The following is an 18503-nucleotide window of genomic DNA, read 5'->3' as shown; positions in this document are numbered from 1 at the left end:
TACAGGATGTCAGAAGTTGATGGGACTATGCGGGGGAGATAGGGGTTTCTGACCGATGCAAGCTACACCTATAGGAAGAACTGAACAAGTGGCCAGGGCCTGAAGTCAAATGAATCGGAAACCTTATTTATACGTAAGAGATCCCGTTACCGCAATGTTAGCTGCGGGTTTAGGTGAAGATCCTCCTCTAATCCGCGGGAAATTGGAAAAAATCACCGGTTAGGTAGTCTCCTGTCGGGTCATCCGACACTACGAAGCTTGAGACAAGGACATAATTACCATCCGCCCGCAAGCCAAAGATTATAAAGATACGAAGCGAAATATCTTTCTTTATATACAGGGACACTACGTTATAACCTTTATGATATGATCTTGAAGTGATATCATGGATGATGGTTTGAAATCTCACATGTAGCCTTCGCTTTTGCTCCGTCTTTACTCTATCTGCTAAATATCTCGATGCGAGAAATATAAAAAACAAACCTTGCTGTGTGGCCAATAAGGATACGGAAAAGTCGGAACAGAAGTGTCGTGTGTCAAAGAGGTTTCTGATGTTTTGTCGGCTGTGTTGCAAAGTAAAAAATCGAACGATTACATTACAATCACTATTCATCCTTTGAAGTAAACGAAAATGGGGAAAACACGGAAACATACTTTCAAAGCGTTCATGTCAAGTCATGTCGTACTCACACTGTCACTATGAATTCCTTCTCTCGTCTGTTCAAAAACCTTAAGACGCCCATCCCACGTCAGGTACGTCTTCTAAATCAATACATCTAGCAATCGTGTCGCTGTCTTGGCTGGGTAACAATTATTGGAGCAAACAGTTAGTATTCAAACTCACTTTTTCCCCGCATTTTCTAGAGCAACCTAAATACAATATGTCAATTAAATCATAGAGCTAGGACCCAAGGAGTTCGAACTCCAAGACTTCAAAAGTAAAAGGATGGTCGCCGCACTGGAAAGCAACTAGGGCCCAAGGAGTCAGAACCCAAGAGTTCTGACTCCTTGGGCCCTAGTATACTAGGGCCCAAGGAGTCAGAACTCTTTGGCGATTTATATTTAATCATATATGATTAAATCATAGATCTGTTCCTTAATCAACTGGGAATTTTGCTGGTATCAAGTCCTTTAAAAGGAACTTTGGACCGGAATACGCCCAATAACGTCTTGCTTATTGATGGAAGGATCGTTAACAAGTAAAGTAATACTATTCACACAACTAAACCTTGAGAACGTACAATTTCCGTGAAGTTATCGCACGAATTTATTTCGAGGTACACGTATCCGGACGAAATTGCACCTGTCAAGTTTAAGTCGGTGCTATATTGAATTCCCTTTTCTGTACTATACGGCAAATTATTGAAGAACACTTCTAAAAACAATCTGCATAGGGCAAATTTGTCATTGTCAAACGGGTTTTCCAAATAGCAAGAAGACGTGGTTTGGTGGTGGGGAGGCGCTAGGCGGGGGCAGGCTGGAGAAGGATGGTGTACTGGGTGAGTAAAAAAAGCGAAACCCAAATGTCGGGACCATTGTTTTAGTGAATTAGAGGTTTGCATGTAACACATTCAAAATACAAGATATGAAAGCCCAATTCATAAGCTTTCTATTAGTACAAGAATCATTCAGATCACTGATGTACATTTTAAGTTACAGAATTTTTAACACAACCGACCTTTTAAAGTTCTGTCCACGGATCACAAAAAAAGGTATGCGTTCCTTCAGCAAAACGAGCACAATTCACACACATCTTTGTGATTTGATTTCGTTTTGCTGAAAGAACACTTACCTTCTTTTGATCCGTGGACAGACGGTGGTTGTGTTTAAAATTCCGTAACATGAAAAGTACATAGTTAATTTGAATGAGTTTTATACTAAAAAAAGCTTATGGATTGGGCTTTCATATCCTATATCCTATATTTTGAAAGTGCTACATGCAGAACTTCACTAAAACAATAGTCCCGACATTTGGGTTTCGCTTTTTTGACTCACCCTGTAGTGTGTGGTGCACGACGGATCTGAAGGGCTCATGCTGCTGCCCCAACCTGTAAACTATGATCGAATATTTTGGGACTTGCCATTTTCACACAGCTTCTGTGTTTTTGTTTAATTGGATAATCACTAAGACATTCAACTTGACCTGAAGACTAGAACAAGAACTGTAGACTAGAACAGTACAAATAGGTCATGTGTTGTACTTTGGGAAAGCCCATAGTTTCAAATTTTGCAATAGACAATACTTAGGAACACTCCTTGGTTCCGAATACAGCGCAAGTTCTTTCTATTAAACCCTAAAAGTGCTAGAGGTGGAATCAACTCGCCGTACACATTTCTCTGATTTCACTTCCATGCATTTTCGTGCACACATTCTGACCAAATTTTGTAAAATTTGTATGTTGATAGCACACAAGTGTCAATTTACAGGCGGTAGCGTAAAACACCAAACTGTTTGTCCGATTTCGAGCCCTGGAATACCCCACACTTTGACCCAAATTTGATCGAAACCGGTCAAGTACAGCCACAGAAATGGTCATCAGTCTTCGGGACAACTTTACACTGTGTAGTTTTTCCCACGCAGTAGGAAGCGCATAATCGCTCTTCGTTTTGATATATCACTAAGTTTGAAATTTTAACATAGGCCTAAACAGAAATTAATTGGGTGAAATGGGGGACTATTCCTGAATATTTAGAACCTTTAGAACGGAAATTATTTAAAATTAGCTGTGACGATTTGTGCCTCTTTTTGATGGTTTGGTTGACAACTAGGCTAATTAACGAATTATCGAAGAAACCCCATATCAAGTTGTCATTCATCATATAACATCGTCGCCAAGTTTCATGACTTCAAACTGATTCACACAGTATTGAATTGTCAAGTGGAGGCCAATATAATAATAAGATGTGAGGCGCCGTCGATGTTCCCCTCCCCTAGGATCGCCACCCATTGTCCAAAGCCAATGATTGGGCGATTGCTGTCAGCCGATGTAGCAAAGCACCGTCTATACCGTTGTCTGTGAAAGATTCTAGGCTGGAAAAGGTATTTTTCGGCAGTCTTCAACTCCAACCAATCGACTTCAGCACTGACGGAGGCACAAAAGAATATTCTTTGATTTGTTGTAAAGGACAAGTGTGACACGTTCGTAAATTGTTCGCAATGATAATCGGCATCTGTAAGCTACTGCACAATCGCCGATGGTGGGGCTATCGCGTGCAGGTTACGCTGTCAAAAGATAAGAGCATAAGAGGATCCAGCCGGAGAAAGGGAGCTGAGGGCAGGGGTTGAATCGTATCCCGATCCCACGTGCTGATAGTCCCCCAAGTCCAATTATGGTTAAAAATGCACTCTTTTTTTTGGGGGGGGGGGGGAGATGTTTCAAAACCTTGGCTTTGTATCCATTTCGGCTTCGTCTCTGGCTGCAGAATATTTAAGAACCTTTAATGCTTGGAACAACATAACATACACTAAATCTTCTTGCATCATATTTTTTAGAATTTGACAAACAGTAGCTGAAAGTGCAGCTTGTACTGAGCCGATGATTCCCAGTTAGGGATCTATCATGACAAAGCTGGCGCCCGAGGCAGAAGACGGACAGGAAGCCAAGATTTGCTATACGAAATTGAAAGCCAGATAGTACATGCCTTGCTACTTGTCCCCCTCTTGGTTTTTAAAATATGTCCTTGACTACAACACCGAAGTCCCCCTTTCAAAAATCCTACATCCATGTTCTGAGGAAATCTATAATTTAGCAAGATACTTTTCAATTTTTTTTTTTAACAACTTATGGCCTTTAGAGCTGAGGGTGCAATGATTTCCACAGTTTGTAGATTTGCCCCATTTGATGCGACACCCCCCCCCCCAGCAAACAAATACAACAACAAACATCAAAGTTGCAAGTAAGTCTCGTTCGATCTCGTTCATTTTTTTTATTTATACATGTACATATTTTTAATAATAGATTTTTGCTCTTGATATAATTTTTTTTACAATATAATGATAGTCATATATTGACTATGCGCTATGCACTTGGAAAACATTCTGATATTGCAAATGAACAAAATGTACACTTAGCCTAGCAGAAACACTGAATTGTAAAAATAAATAATCATAAAGATCTTTGATGATGACAGTACTGAAAAAGAAGAGAAATAATTCCTCCATCCATATCTGAATTTGTAGTGGAAAAACAAGTTACCTAATGATGTTTACACCATTCTGTAACTGGTTAAAAGCACACATTTCACAGACCTTAAAGGGACATTCATAAATACCTATGACAGTTTACCCATTCTTATTGGTCTAGAGCCCGTCACATGGCCGGTCTTAAACAGACATAAAGACCGGCTGGCTGGTCTTAAACACTTTTACACTGTCTTATGAAATTTGGACTCCTTATGAAATCCAGTGCCTTAAGACCATTTTATTAGTTAAACGTTCACAATCCTCACATAGGCATGCGCAGTACTGCCAGTAAGTCAGTATTTCATAGTCCAAAATTCACAATTACTGCCACAGCTGCATTCTGCGCCACTAGCGCAGTACGTGCAACGCGCACGCCAATCTCCATGAAAGAAGTTGTTTACGTCTTACTCGCGAGCTGGACACTCCAGTTTATAGCTGGAGGGGTGTTTCTAAAAAAATATGAAGTGAAATTGTTGAACAAAATTGTAATAAATGTTTAATTTGTGACTTGTTTTGACTTTTGGACCGAAAAGTTTTGATTTTTTTACCATAAAGGTATTTATGAATGGGAATAAATATGTGCTAGGTCGGTATTGAGCACTATGTTTAAGACCGGTTGGAGTCTGCATGTTGATAATTATCCTTGCCTTTGGCTTGGGTAATAATCAGCATCAAGACTCCAACCGGTCTTAAACAGAGTGTTTAAAATCTCCCAAGCACACATTTATTTCCTCATTAAGGCCTGGAATGCGCCCAATTGGGCTACAAAACGCGTTGAAATGAAACGATATTACATTGTAATTGGAAAGAGAATATAAAAGTAGGATACAAACGTCCACACAACCATCCTTTAAAAACTGGGAGTTTTTGTTATTCTTGCGAGAAGCATGCAAGAACAAATTTTGGGGGTCAAAATTTTGACTAAAACAAATTGAGCTATGAGTAATACATGTAATTGTGAATCCTGCTGCACAGGGGTTCGCATTCTGCAGATGTGTAAGAAACAACATTTGCGCAATAGTGCTGTGTGTATTATGTGAGACACACATTCAATGTGTACAGCACATTGAATAGCCATGGCTTGAAAATAATACATACATGTATGCATATGCCACAAAATGTTCACCACGTCCGATGTAAACAACCAGGTGGTTTATTTTTGTCTTTTCTCGGGAACAGTATCTGTATGACATAAGGTTAGTTTCCTTTAAATCAGGGGGTTTCCGGCCATAATAACCCTTTAATGACTAGGTCATATAACAGTTACAGCAGCCTCACATCTGCTTGTTGGCATCTTACCCATAGTAATCCAAGAGTTGCTGCGTGGATCATAACACTCCACCAAGTCCAATGTCTTAGGAGCACGGGTGCTCTTGCCTGAAGAGCGCCCTCCCATGACATATATAAGTCCATTCACAGTAGCCACAGACATGTCGGCACGGGCTGTTGACATGTGTTTCAAACTCGTCCATTTCTCCTGGTTAAAAAAAAACCCAAAAGAATTTTGTTCATCAAGGCATGCTGATGATCAAAGTTTGATACATGGTATGTCCAACAAGGAGTTATCCTTTACAGAGATTTCAGTTTCTTTTGTTTCTGAATATAAGGTTTTCATAAATCCTTTTCCTCAAAAACCCCAAAGGCCATGGACTGGTCTTGCTGCTCTTTGAAAAAAAGGAAACATATATTACAAAAGGTGCATCAATTTGAAATTTTATGGCTTATTTCAATTTTCTTCTAAAACATCATACTTCTATTTAAAAAAGAAGTTGTACAAATTACTGCACACCATCCAAATGTGAATGATTAAACACACAAATATTGGTAAAGCTATAGTCCATCATTTGCAGCCATCCGAAAAGTAACTGGCGTAATTATTGTTGAAAAACATACTTGGTTGAAAGATAGTAAGTGGACAAAACTCCCTGTGAAATTATTCTTTCTGGCAAGCTGTCATTTTGAAGTAATCAACGAAAGAAGGTCGTTTTCAATGGTGCGTCTTAAGACACACCGTAGGAAATTTAAATTAGTAGTTAGTTTTGTTATTCGGCGAAGCGCGCGCAAGCATTGGCACGACACACAAGCGTACGCGGTTGCTATAATTCGTCGGACCAGTGCGCGACATTGCGTATAGCTGTATCCTTCATTAGATTCTGAACACTTTTTTGCTTCAAACGAACAAAATGCACAAATTACAAATGATGGACTATATCTTTAAAAAGGATAGAATTATAGACCAAGTATAAGTCCATATTCAATGTTTGCCTAACTCCAAGCACCTACCTCTATAACAGAGTATCTTTCAACAGAGCTCAGCACATTCCTCTCTTTGTTGGCTCCTCCGACAACATAAAGATGGTCTCCTAACACCCCCATTTTGAAGTGGGCTCTCTTGTGTTTCATACTGGCAAGACTGTTCCATTCATTGGTAATGGGGTTGTAGCTCTCCAATGACTTGAGTTCCCCACTGGTGGGATCGTTACATCCCCCGGCTACATAAATCAATCCTGCGTTCAAGAGATGATAATGTAACACATAAAACAAAGAATGGCAAACACAAAGGGTGCTCAGAACTATGGAAACATTCATGGTGGTTGTAAGGTGGAATCCCGACCGACTGGTCCAAAGCGCCAAAGCACCTTTTTTCCATGTTGCTATTTTGCTCCAAGTACTTTAAACCTTGATGCAAATGTATAGACATGTACTTTTGCTGTTACTGACATATTTTGAAAGGGCAAGATGTGTAAAACTTAAAGGTGGTGATTGAAAAAGACCGATTGTGCTGCAGATTCTGATTATGCTCATTCAAGAGGGAAGTTCTATTTATGTGTTTGCTGGTCCTAGGACTATCCTAGTGTCTCCTTTGTACCCATCAAACTGACGGACTCACTGGCTGACTGACTCACTGATTGTCACTTGTGAGCTTGGCAGTGCTATCGCATATGATTACCCATTAACACCAATAAATGGGCTACATGTTAATCCAACCCATTGTACAATGTACATGTATGAACCAGATGCATGACATAGCCATGCTGAATCAATTACATCAGATTATGTGTGCTCTGTCACCAGATTCACTAGGCTTGCCTTGTCTCGTTACATCAGCTCAACCACTCTAAAACTTACCATCAACTTCGGCAGTAGCAAAATAACTTCGTCCCTCTGTCATATTTCCTGCCAGACACCATGCACCCCTCTCTTCATCAAACTTTTCTATGCTTTTCAAGACGTCACTTCCTTCAATTCCTCCTAGCACGTACATGACACCATTAACTGTACACACACCATGACCACAGCGTGGACTGAGTAAAGACGGCATGTCACTCCATTGTTTAGAAACAGGGTCCAACGTCTCCACGTTATTATTGATAAGAGCATCACACTCCCCACCCATGGCATACAGTGAGCCGTTGAGGAAGGCTGCATCATGACCATGCCTTGGCTGCTGTAGGCTTGGCATCGTTGCCCATCTCTGTGTGAAGGTGTCTAGCTGCACCACGGAGTCCAGCGTCTCCATGTCATCAAAGCGCTCCCCAGGGTTCCTCCTATAACCACCGATCAACACCAGGTGTTTCCTTGCATTTTGTCGTGGCCTGCTCAAGCTGGGGTTGGAGAATGCTGCTGCAGGTCTGACTGATGAAGACTGAGTTTTGTCAGGGTTGAATCGTTCCAACAACTTTCCCATAGCAACCCGTAAACTCAAGTCTGGACACTCTCTGATGTATTCAAAAAGTTGGTGCTGGGAAATGATGGGGAATCGTACCGGTTCTAGAACCCGTACAAGAGTCTTGCGTCGATCACTTGGGGAATGGAGAATCCAACTCATGGCTGCTTGGAATACTTCAAACTCGTTGTCAACTCGAAGCTCCTCACTTTTAAGGAGTGACATAATGTCATCAACATCCACATCTAGAAACTCTTCCATCTTGGACACCTGAGCAAAGTAAGCACAGGCATAGGCTAAACAGGTTGCTGCCAGATCATCACAGGCATGGGACCGGGCAAAGCGTAGGATACCAAGACAGTTAGATGGGTGAAGCTGGGTTTTTAAGAATGAGCAGCAGATGGTGACAACACCTTGCAATTGTAGCATATCAGCAGCTGACAATAAGTCCTGCACAGTATCTGCCTCAACTTGCACATATCCTTGAAAAAAAGCAAAAAACACACAACCATTTTGGATGATTCAATCTTCTCTCACTATGATGCTAGAGTATTCTCTGTCTGATGACATGGTTCACCACAATGTGGCTTTGTGGCAATGAAATTAGCATTGTTATATCATGTGCTTGGATACTGTAATTTCATTGGTCTACGATGGCCACGCGTCTGGACAATAAAAATGCATGTCACACACTGAGGGTGACATCGCATTGAGTTCATTGCGCACGTTGCACGTGCGTGTGGAGCCTGCCGGCACGCTAGCTAAGCGCAATGAGAACTGCAACATCAAACGTTCAGAACCTTTAGTTACAAAAGGTTACATCGCAATACTTCAATTTATTTCTCACACAGTAAGTTACAACCATTTATCTTTTTGAGTTATTGGCATGATATAACAAACCAATTGTTGACTGCTGCGATGTGGGATATGCCATTTTTAATCCCCTCCGGGCGCATATAGCACCCTCGGCTATGCACACCTCGGGTGTTAAAAAAGTTATTTCACAACACAGCAGTCAACAATATACAATTGTTGCCTGCTGTGACAGGGTCTATGGTGTTTTGTACACCCGAGGGGGCAAATGGCATCCGAGGCGAAGCCGAGGGTGCCTATTTTCCCCCAAGGGTGTACCAATGGACCCCGTCACAGCAGGCAACAATTGTTTTGTTATATCACGGTAATAGATTACAGTTGTCCAATTCTGTCACTAGTAATGTCTGAAACTGTGGGTGTCTTCCTGTTGCGGTGCAGAATTGGCAAATAATTGTTAACCTGTGTATACAAATAATGTCTACCTAAGAGCTGACCAATTTTCTTTTTTGGCCACATTACAAATGTAATTCTTATACCACTGTAATAGATTGTGAATATTTATTGGTTGAGAGTAGATCATGTGACATGCCACAAAAATGCATGAGCGTTGTACGCCATGGTACATGAGTGATGTACCCCATGGGGTACATTACCTTGATCTTGCTGCTGTTGAAAGTGTCGTTTCCACCGCATTGTATTATTATTAGTGTGACCTCGGGTACAAGGTTGTAGCTACGCTGGTACTACGTGAATTGATGTATGTTTCTGTGAGATGCGCCATGGGGGACAGTGAAGTACTATTTCTGCTATGACCGCCATTGTTGTTTACATCGTTCGTCACTCTTTGTCTGCTACATTTAACTGTGCCAATTTCGCAGTAATTTCACCGTAATAATGTCGGCATATGACAACAGGTCAACTCCAAAAAAGAGGTTTCTCTTTTAAGAAATTTGATTTTTGAACAGGACAGCATCAGCACGAAGAAAACTACGGAAAATTCTGTGCAAACAGTTCGCCAATTCTGCACCGCAAAAGGAAGAGACCCACAGTTTCAGACGTTACCGGTGGCAGAATTGGACAGCTGTAATCTATTACCTTAATATAACAAAACAATTGTTGCTTGCTGTGATGGGGTCCATAGGTTTTATACACCCTCGGGGGCAAATTGCACCCTCGGCTTCGCCTCGGATGCCATTTCCCACTCTGGTGTACAAACACCATGGACCCTGCCACAGCAGGCAACAATTGTTGCCTGCTGTGACGGGGTCCATGGGTTTTGTACACCCTTTGGGGGAAATGGCACCCTCTGCAAAATACCATGGACCCTGTCACAGAAGGTGACAATTGAATAATGTAGTGCGTCTATTCAGCCTCACAGTATAGACGCACTACATTTTTTTGTGTTCCATGAGCACGAGTGGGATAACAAATTTATCTTCAAGCAAACTTGACGCACAGTACAGATGGAACACGCACGCGGTACACGAAATTTTCAGCGGTTATCCTATTACACACATGCGTGCAGAAGGAACAGCACGCGCATCATGGAATAGCTTTTTGCGCAGAGCATGATATCGGCCGTGCAAATATCACAATGTTAACATGGATCGACCAATCAGGATCCAGTTTGCTTGAAGATAAAAGATCATGTCTACTAACAACAAGAATTTGGAAAGTGCTATGTAAAAGAAATGTTCAGAATTTCTCTAACCTGTATACATGAAGTCTAAAAGGAGTTGCAATACATGCGGATCAATTCCAAGGATGTCGACAGAGTCTTGGTGTGCCTCTCTCATCCCACTAGCAAACATGCCTTGAAAGTATGGACTACAAGCAGACAAGACGGCACGATGGGCCTGGTACTTGGACTTCCCAACACATAGCTCTATGTCACAGAATTGACTGTCAGCCCGTAAGCAGGCCAAGCCATCCAGAAGATTCTGGGCATGTCTCCTGTCGCAATATCTCTCATCTTCTTCACTGACAGATGTGGCCATGATGAAACAAGCATCACGGAATTAACTTTAATGAAAAAAATATATTAAAAAAACATCATTTTTTCCTTTTTAAATAAGGAATTAAAGTAAATGGGAGACACTAATTTGTTGTCTCTACCCCTGCCATACCACTAATTAAAAAAAGCACTTTATAAAAAACAAGGCATTTTAAAAACTTCTTTAACATAAAAAATGTAAATCATTTAAAAAGTTAGGAATATGAGTAACGTTAACCCTCCTGCAAACATAAATTCTGTGCCAAGTTGTCCTTGCAGCCAAAATCAATCAAGCTACTGTTTACAGCCCAAAGCAAGATTGACTGCCTTGGACTGCTTAAGTAACTTGATACAGCTATGCTTTGAATCTGGGTGAGTGATAAAACAGCTGCGACCACAACTTGCCTGCTCTGTCTGCTGACCCAGTTTGACTACTCACAGCGCTTGCTTGACATGTGATACAGCTATGCTTTGAATCTGGGTGAGTGATAAAACAGCTGTGACCACAACTTGCCTGCTCTGTCTGCTAACCCAGTTTGACTACTCACAGTGCTTGCTTGACATGTGATCTGACTGCTGGTGACTAGCCTTTGTTAAAAGTATAGCAGGGGAAGTGGAAGTGAATTTTGACTGTCTGTGACTGCTTCAATAGCAGGAGGGTTAATAAATATCAGCATTCCATAAAACTAGACACAAATTATGCGATATAATCAGGGTCAAATCAGATTGCAGAAATCCACTTACAATGAGATTGATCTGGAAAGCTGCACAGTGGTGGGAAAAGGAGTTTTCAAAGAAGTGGAGGGAATAAAGTGTCATGAATATTATTGGGTGCAATCGATGGATAGTCTGCACAATGGGCATTAGACCGATTCATAGCGCCCTCATGCTACTATACACCGAGAAGTACGAAAAGTCAAGCAACAGCTGCTGAGCTGGCGCGCGCTGGGCACCGCGTGACTGACAGCAAACATGTTGGCCTGCAGGTCAAGCTACCAGCATGCATTGCTGCTAGCGTGATTTTTTTTCTGCAGGAAAACCATTACACTCAAACGTGTACAAACGAACCTCAAAATTTCCTCTGGAAATTACATCAAAAGTAGACACCTGAGAAAGGAGCAATTTGTTTTCCTTGCTAGTAAGAAGGTCAGTGTGCTTCCAAAGCATGAATAAACTTGCAGCAAAGTCTGCATACTTATTATGTGAAAAAAAAAAAAACCCAAAAACAAATCCTACTCGTCACTAGTTATGAAGTACTGTATGATGACAGTGGGGCCATGTATACGGAGATAGTATGGCGATCGTGTAGTTACTGGCCCAGTTTATTGTACAAAAGGACAAAATCAACTTTTAATTTATTTGACGTACCATAGTAGTTGGCGACATTAAGAACATGCACCTTAGATATGTTGTGCCCATTCTTGAAAATCACGCATTCTCGAGAATGGGCGCGCATTCTTAAGAATGAGCGCCCATTCTTAAGAACGAGCACGCGTTCTTAAGAATGAGCGCTCATTCTTAAGATTGGGTGGGAATATCACGTGCACAATTTATGAATTTTGCCCAATCTTAACAAACATTGCACGACATAATTATGTTAAATGAATTGTATAGCGGTTAAAAGGGAAACAATTCATATAAAGAGGAAAGAAAATGTTCTATGCTTCTGTACTCGTATAACTACGATAATTTGAATCATATTAAACCTGTTATTATTGCTTTTTCCTGCCTACTTATGGGAAGTTTTGTAATAACGGAGGACTGGGAACTAGTCTGGGAAGTGCTTTGTTTAGGCTAGACAAGTACAAGTCCCTGTATGTATCATATGCGTGCCACGAAAAAAAAACGATGTCCAGAAGCTGCCAAAATTGCTCTTTTGACTAGATAGAATCCAGCTCTGCGACGTTATGGTGGGGTGTGAACAATAAATTGGTGGCAATTTAAATGGGAAATAGCATTAGCACTATGGGATGTCGCAGTATTCATTCTCATTCTTCACATTCTTCATTCTTACGTTCCCCCCCCCCCCTCTTTTATTATCCCAAAAATCTGAATTCTTTCTTATTTATTCTTATTTTTCCCCCCGGTCCCCTCCCCCAATACGCGTATACTTTTCATATCCACTCTACTTTTCAGCGCCTTGCGTTGCAACAGTATAATTATTAAGAATCAGTGAACGAGGATTCAGCTAGACTTGCCAAGCTCAGCCGGTGCTCGGCATCGACAAGACCGTTATCTTGTCGCGCATTCTCAAGAATGTGCGCTCAATCTGGAAGAGTTATTTTTTGCCAAGATTGAGCAAGGATCCAGTTGCACATTCTCAAGAATGTGCATACCCATTCTCGAGAATGCGTGATTTTCAAGAATGGGCACAACATACGTCATAGATAGAGAGCAGGATATAGAATTTGTGAGGGAAATTTTGGGGTAAAATGACGATGATGACAAAATGAAACACACAAAAAAGATGGCGATCACCGGGATGTACATGTACCGTGCACATGCAAGGCGCGTTGAATTGCGTAAACCGTATACGAAAATTGTAATTTGTACACCAAGAAATGTTAAAATTTACAAAAAGGTGTCATTGAGTTGAGATAAGCATTGGAGCTGGAGTTACTCAAGCTACACAGAAGCCTGCTTTAGCAATAAGGTTGAAAAGGTCATTTTTGAATGATAAAAAACACCCTCGACTCTAATTTGATCTAAATTAAAAAGAAGCCCGTATACCGTAACTACACAATCACCGTCCATGTATTACTATTAGGGTCCCATTTTATTTGGGAATACCCAATTGTGTTACAATACATAGAGAGAGGACTGCCTCAATATTGGGCAATCATTAGTTGGGACCTGACAGTAGTTGGGATGTAAACATACGGACACATTATTGTGCAAATCTGCCCTCGGCATGCTCGGACGAATCAAGTACTAGCTTGAGAAACTCCAGATCATGAGCGCCATCATGCCTGGCATGATTGGCTCCCGAGGTTGAAGCTGGAGTTAAGCAGGTACAAGAGGAAACAGGTCAACTCGTACGCGAACCAACTCGTACGCGAGTCAACTCGTACGCGGATTGGTCAACTCGTATGCGAGACAACTCGTACGCGAACCAACTCGTACGCGTGCCAACTCGTACGCGAGCCAACTCGTACGCGAACCAACTCGTACGCGAACCAACTCGTACGCGGGCCGTTTTAGGGGTAGTTGGGTTGGCATGGTTGGGAAGAATTTGGGAATTAGTGTGACGGGTAGTCCGTAGTTCAATGTGTGACCGTTGTGTGTGATTGGGAGTGAACCCGTGAATGATGATAATAAAGTAACTGATTTTTGTAGTTAGACGAGTGTTGTATCGTTTTGTGCATACCTGTAGCCTTGTCACGTCAAATTTAATTCCATATATTAATGCAACGATGTACCAGTTGCATTTTTCGTGTTTTTTTAATCAATGTACCTGTCAGTCAATTAATTGTCACCATTGTCAAACTGACCCAATTGCAACGCTCTGGACTACCATGGATCTGTTCTCGCGGTTCGGTGTCCTAAAAGAACCGGCGGGTTTAGAAGATCAAAAGAGATCGATCAGACTTGTCAACTGCCTGTCACTCAACTTTCATTGTGGTTCACAACCATTGATCAATTAAAAAGCAGACACGCGGGGACATCCGTAGGCCTAGCAATTTCTATTTACAACTGAAATGCTTGGTATAACCATGGAGGTATAACACATAACACATCAGGGTTTTATTTTACAAAATATAATTTGGAGACATAATAATTAGGACTAAAAATTATCGGACCAAAGCTAAAAATTAATTTTCGGACCCAAGAAAAAAAAATATTTTCAGGGCAACCTCGCATTTCCGGTGAAATTATATAAAATTATGATTTTAACAAAAAATGAAAATCAACTCCCCATTTTTTCTTTTTTTAGAAAATATTATTTGGATATATAATAATTAGGACTAAAAAACTATCTGACCCAAGCAAAAAACTGGCGGACACTGTCCGTACAACTGTATAAGCATGCGTGATGCTATATTCCTTTTTTTATAGTAGCTCCTTTTTATGCAATAGACCTCGCAAATATCGGTGTTTTCTTGTCATTTTACTTGTCTAACCAACCAGCAATTGTACCGCGGCATACACAGGTTTCAGCGATTCAATCATGCATTCTTTATACAGTGCGCGGTGCGGCGGGAACCAATCATACTGGTTATCGCGAAGACAACTTCCCAATCAATCAAGCGAACTTGTAAAAATAAAAAAAAACGCAGAATTCTTCTCTAAAAAATCGCGAATGTAAGTAGCACTGGCGGATTCAAAAATCAACTACATTTAATTTGAAAATCTCAACCTTTCAGAAAAGGTAAAATTATGCCGACCTACCGTACCGAACCTAATTTCATCTGTCCATGTGAGCTAAACCAATCGTCTAAACTCACGCGTACGAGTTGGTCCGCGTACGAGTTGCTCCGCGTACGAGTCGGTCCGCGTACGAGTCGGTCCGCGTACGAGTCGGTTCGCGTACGAATTGACCCGCGTACGAGTTGGTCGCGTACGAGTTGGTTCGCGTACGAGTTGACCTGTATTCGTACAAGACTGCGACTTGAACGGAACAGTTGACAGTGTTTTGTAAAATTGAATGAAAGACAAATACTGTAAAGGAAAGATTCCCATATCTGGCCATCAGTAATTTTTCCCTTAAAGTTAAACAACCTAGGCCTAGTATCAGCCATTAAAAAGTGGTAATATGTCCTAAAAAGTCAAAATTAGCAGAGACAAATTTTGAAGTTTTACTAATGAGAAAACACATAAAATTTTCAGACCAGTCCCAGGTCCCAGCATTTGTGCACAGGCGCAGGCATGACAGGGTGACAACTGATGGCCAGATATGGGAATCTTTCCACTATAAACACAAGAGTAGACATAAAACAAACCATGTATGGAGGTCAAACCCTAGGACATGGATCGTAGTCGTGGACAAAAAAATCGAGAAAGTGTGTACTTTCGATCGAGATCGATCGATGTCGTCTGCTGCATGCCATGCGCTGATGAAAGGCGTAAAGATGTCAATTGAGGGCGCACTGCTAAAATCTAACTTTGCAGTTTGCACATGTATGTGCATGTGTAAGTGTATGCAAGTTCCCAAACTGGTACTTTTCGGCATGGGCGTCGTCATGGGCAAAGCAAATTTTCCCCAAAAATTCCTCAACTTTTTTCATTATATTCTCAATTAATCATTTTTTTTCGAGCGTGAGCAGGGGAGCATTTGCCCTACCCCCCATCAAATTAACAGCAATATGGCTTCGCACCTCTTCCCCCCCCCTCGTTTTCTAAGGGGGGGGGGGGGGGGCGCAAGTGACGCCGTGACGCCCATGCTTTTCGGATTTAATAATGCCGTTGTCATTAACCGAATAATTTTCTCAGGTTAATTTAGGAATCTTGATGAAGTCCCTTATCATTTAAGATAAGCAAAGACTCTGGAAGTGATTAAGGGTAGCCAAAAGGAAAGATCCAAATCGGGACCTAGCATTTCTTTTGCAATAGTTGGAGGACAGGCAAATACCAACAGTATACATGTATTCCACCTCAAGTTGAGGTACACTGAAACCAATTTTGTTCTTTGAAAGAAAAAAAAAATCAGTGGTAGCAAAATATATGTCACCGCCATCAGATATGTGATGGTGAGCAAGTGGCATACAACTTACAGGGACCTTAAAGACGATAGACATTTATCTTGTTCGTTCAAGTTAAGAAATAAACACCATCAGGGTTACCATGGGGTTACTAACTGGTTACCGAACAGAACTGAATTTATTTAAAGCTCTTAGCTTGTGTTAAATTTTAACATTCCTTGAATACAATCATTTCAGTCATTCATAAACATGTAGTTTATAATAAATGCAATACTACTTCATATAAATTCAATATGTTATTACAATCCAAGCCAACAAACTAAGCAAGTAAACATTATATCAGTTAGCACACAGGGGTCGAGGCTTAATTGCAACAAATGCCCCTTTAACTCAAGTTGCTGGCTCCAAATAGAAATCTTTTCTTTATAGATAGAGTTGTCAAGTTATAGAGGTAAGTGAGGGAACTATGTGCATCTAAATGCAAAGTGATACGAGTGTCATTCTCACGAGTTGCTCCACCACCCCTCCAATTAGAGCTGAATGATACTATCCTGGAGGAAGTGAACTGTTTAAAGCTACTTGGCGTTATGATCCAGAGCGATCTCCGATGGGATAGCCATATTCAGGATATAACCAAGAGAGCCTCACGCAAATTTTATGTAATTCGCGCACTGAAACGCTTCCGCTTGCCAGTGGAAGACCTATTGACCATATACACGTGTTACATCCGTCCCTTGCTGGAGTACTGCGTACCAGTCTGGCACTCCTCAATAACCACACAACAAAGCAACGACGTAGAGATGATCCAGAAGAGAGCTCTTCGCATTATCCTCTCCGATCACTATGAGACGTATGATAACGCTCTCCGGGTGACTGGCCTGATATCCTTGAGTGAGCGAAGGGAACAACTTTGTATCAAGTTTGCGAAATCCTTGTATAAGAATTTCAGACATTGGTTCCCCGAATCACAGAGCTCAATGCGTCAGCTTCGGCACAGTGAGCGACTGAGAGACTTTAAGTGCAGAACGGAGAGACTGCGGAGTAGTACCCTGCCTTACCTAGTCAGACTCATTAATAAACACCTAATGTAGTGTAATAAAATGGTTATGTCTGGATGTAAAACAAAATGCATTCTTCTTATCACTATGTGATTGAAAGGCGTGTAGATGTACAAAACACAGTTCTTTTTTTTTATCTAGTCTGGGTAGCATTTTAACATTTTTTAATCCACATGTTTGTATCAGAGTCTTTTCAGAATATTTCTATGTTTTAACATTATGCAAAAAAAAAATAGTGGTCTTTTTAGAATACTTTAATGTCGAACATTATGTATCAATGTGTTTTTTTTTCAATGATTTCTGTTAATTGTAAATTGTAAACCATCGCAATTCAGTCTTCGGACAGCGAGAATGGTACGAACAATAAAAATACCTTCAATTCAATTCAATACGCTACATACCCATGCCATTTTCCAAAATTTTGATTTGTTTTGTAACCAAAACCTGGCATTTTATCTGCCTTACCTAGTCAGACTCATTAATAAACACCTAATGTAATGTAATAAAATGGTTATGTCTGGATGTAAAACACAATGCATTCTTTCTATCACTATGTGATTGATAGGCGTGTAGATGTTCAAAACACGGTTCTTTTTTTTTATCTAGTCTGGGTAGCATTTTAACATTTGTTAATCCACATGTTTGTATAAGAGTCTTTTTAGAATATTTCTATGTTTTAACATTATGCATAAAAAAAAATAATGGTCTTTTTAGAATACTTTAATCTCGAACATATGTATAAATGTTTTTTTTTTTTTTTTTTTTTTTTTTTTAATGATTTATGTTAATTGTAAATTGTAAACCATCGCAATTCAGTCTTCGGACTGCGAGAATGGTACGAACAATAAAAAAAACCCTTCAATTAAAAAAAAATTCAATTCAATTTAGTACTGGTTGGTAAATTCTTGTCTACAGTGAATGAACCGAGTTGTTTCTTTATATATATTCACCTTACAAAACTCCATTACTGTACTGCTATAAGTGCTCTTCTATATCCAACCTCCTGTATCTATAGCATCTGGATCTGGATCAATACTACAAGCAATCTCCCGTTATGGGATGTATAGGTTGCAGGTGTAGTGTAGCATTTGATAATCTAATACTGTGAGCAAGGTACGCTGTAACGCATTTAAATATATGACATGGTTGG

General features: G+C 40.5%; 1 protein-coding gene and 1 long non-coding RNA gene across 2 annotated transcripts; one reads left to right on the top strand and one right to left on the bottom strand.

Annotated features, from left to right (window-relative positions):
• Nucleotides 1–5344: 5344 nt before the first annotated feature.
• Nucleotides 5345–15719, bottom strand: LOC119728491 (actin-binding protein IPP-like). The gene is made up of 5 exons (XM_038200749.1): nucleotides 15597–15719; nucleotides 10375–10685; nucleotides 7313–8332; nucleotides 6467–6690; nucleotides 5345–5660 (listed from the first exon to the last, which is right to left on the bottom strand). The coding sequence occupies exons 2-5, from the start codon at nucleotides 10658–10660 to the stop codon at nucleotides 5436–5438; spliced, it is 1755 nt and encodes a 584-aa protein (XP_038056677.1). The 5' UTR covers nucleotides 10661–10685; nucleotides 15597–15719; the 3' UTR covers nucleotides 5345–5435.
• On the top strand, nucleotides 13879–14918 carry LOC119728492. Its single transcript, XR_005271072.1, has 2 exons — nucleotides 13879–14807; nucleotides 14842–14918. It is a non-coding gene; the product is annotated as an uncharacterized LOC119728492 (long non-coding RNA).
• Nucleotides 15720–18503: the final 2784 nt, after the last annotated feature.

This window comes from Patiria miniata, unplaced genomic scaffold, assembly GCF_015706575.1.
Source record: "Patiria miniata isolate m_02_andy unplaced genomic scaffold, ASM1570657v1 HiC_scaffold_20, whole genome shotgun sequence".
NCBI lineage: Eukaryota > Metazoa > Echinodermata > Asteroidea > Valvatida > Asterinidae > Patiria > Patiria miniata.
The sequence above is the reverse complement of the archived record's forward strand: the minus strand, read 5'-3'. Positions and strand labels throughout refer to the sequence as shown.

Bases quoted from the DNA above. Each gene is read 5' to 3' on its own strand.
- LOC119728491 (XM_038200749.1), bottom strand. From the start codon at position 10,660: ATGGCCACATCTGTCAGTGAAGAAGATGAGAGATATTGCGACAGGAGA. The intron at 8,333-10,374 runs GTTAGAGAAATT...CTTTTTTTCAAG, and splicing joins TTTAGACTTCATGTATACAG to GATATGTGCAAGTTGAGGCA. The intron at 6,691-7,312 runs GTAAGTTTTAGA...TCTTGAACGCAG, and splicing joins TGCTACTGCCGAAGTTGATG to GATTGATTTATGTAGCCGGG.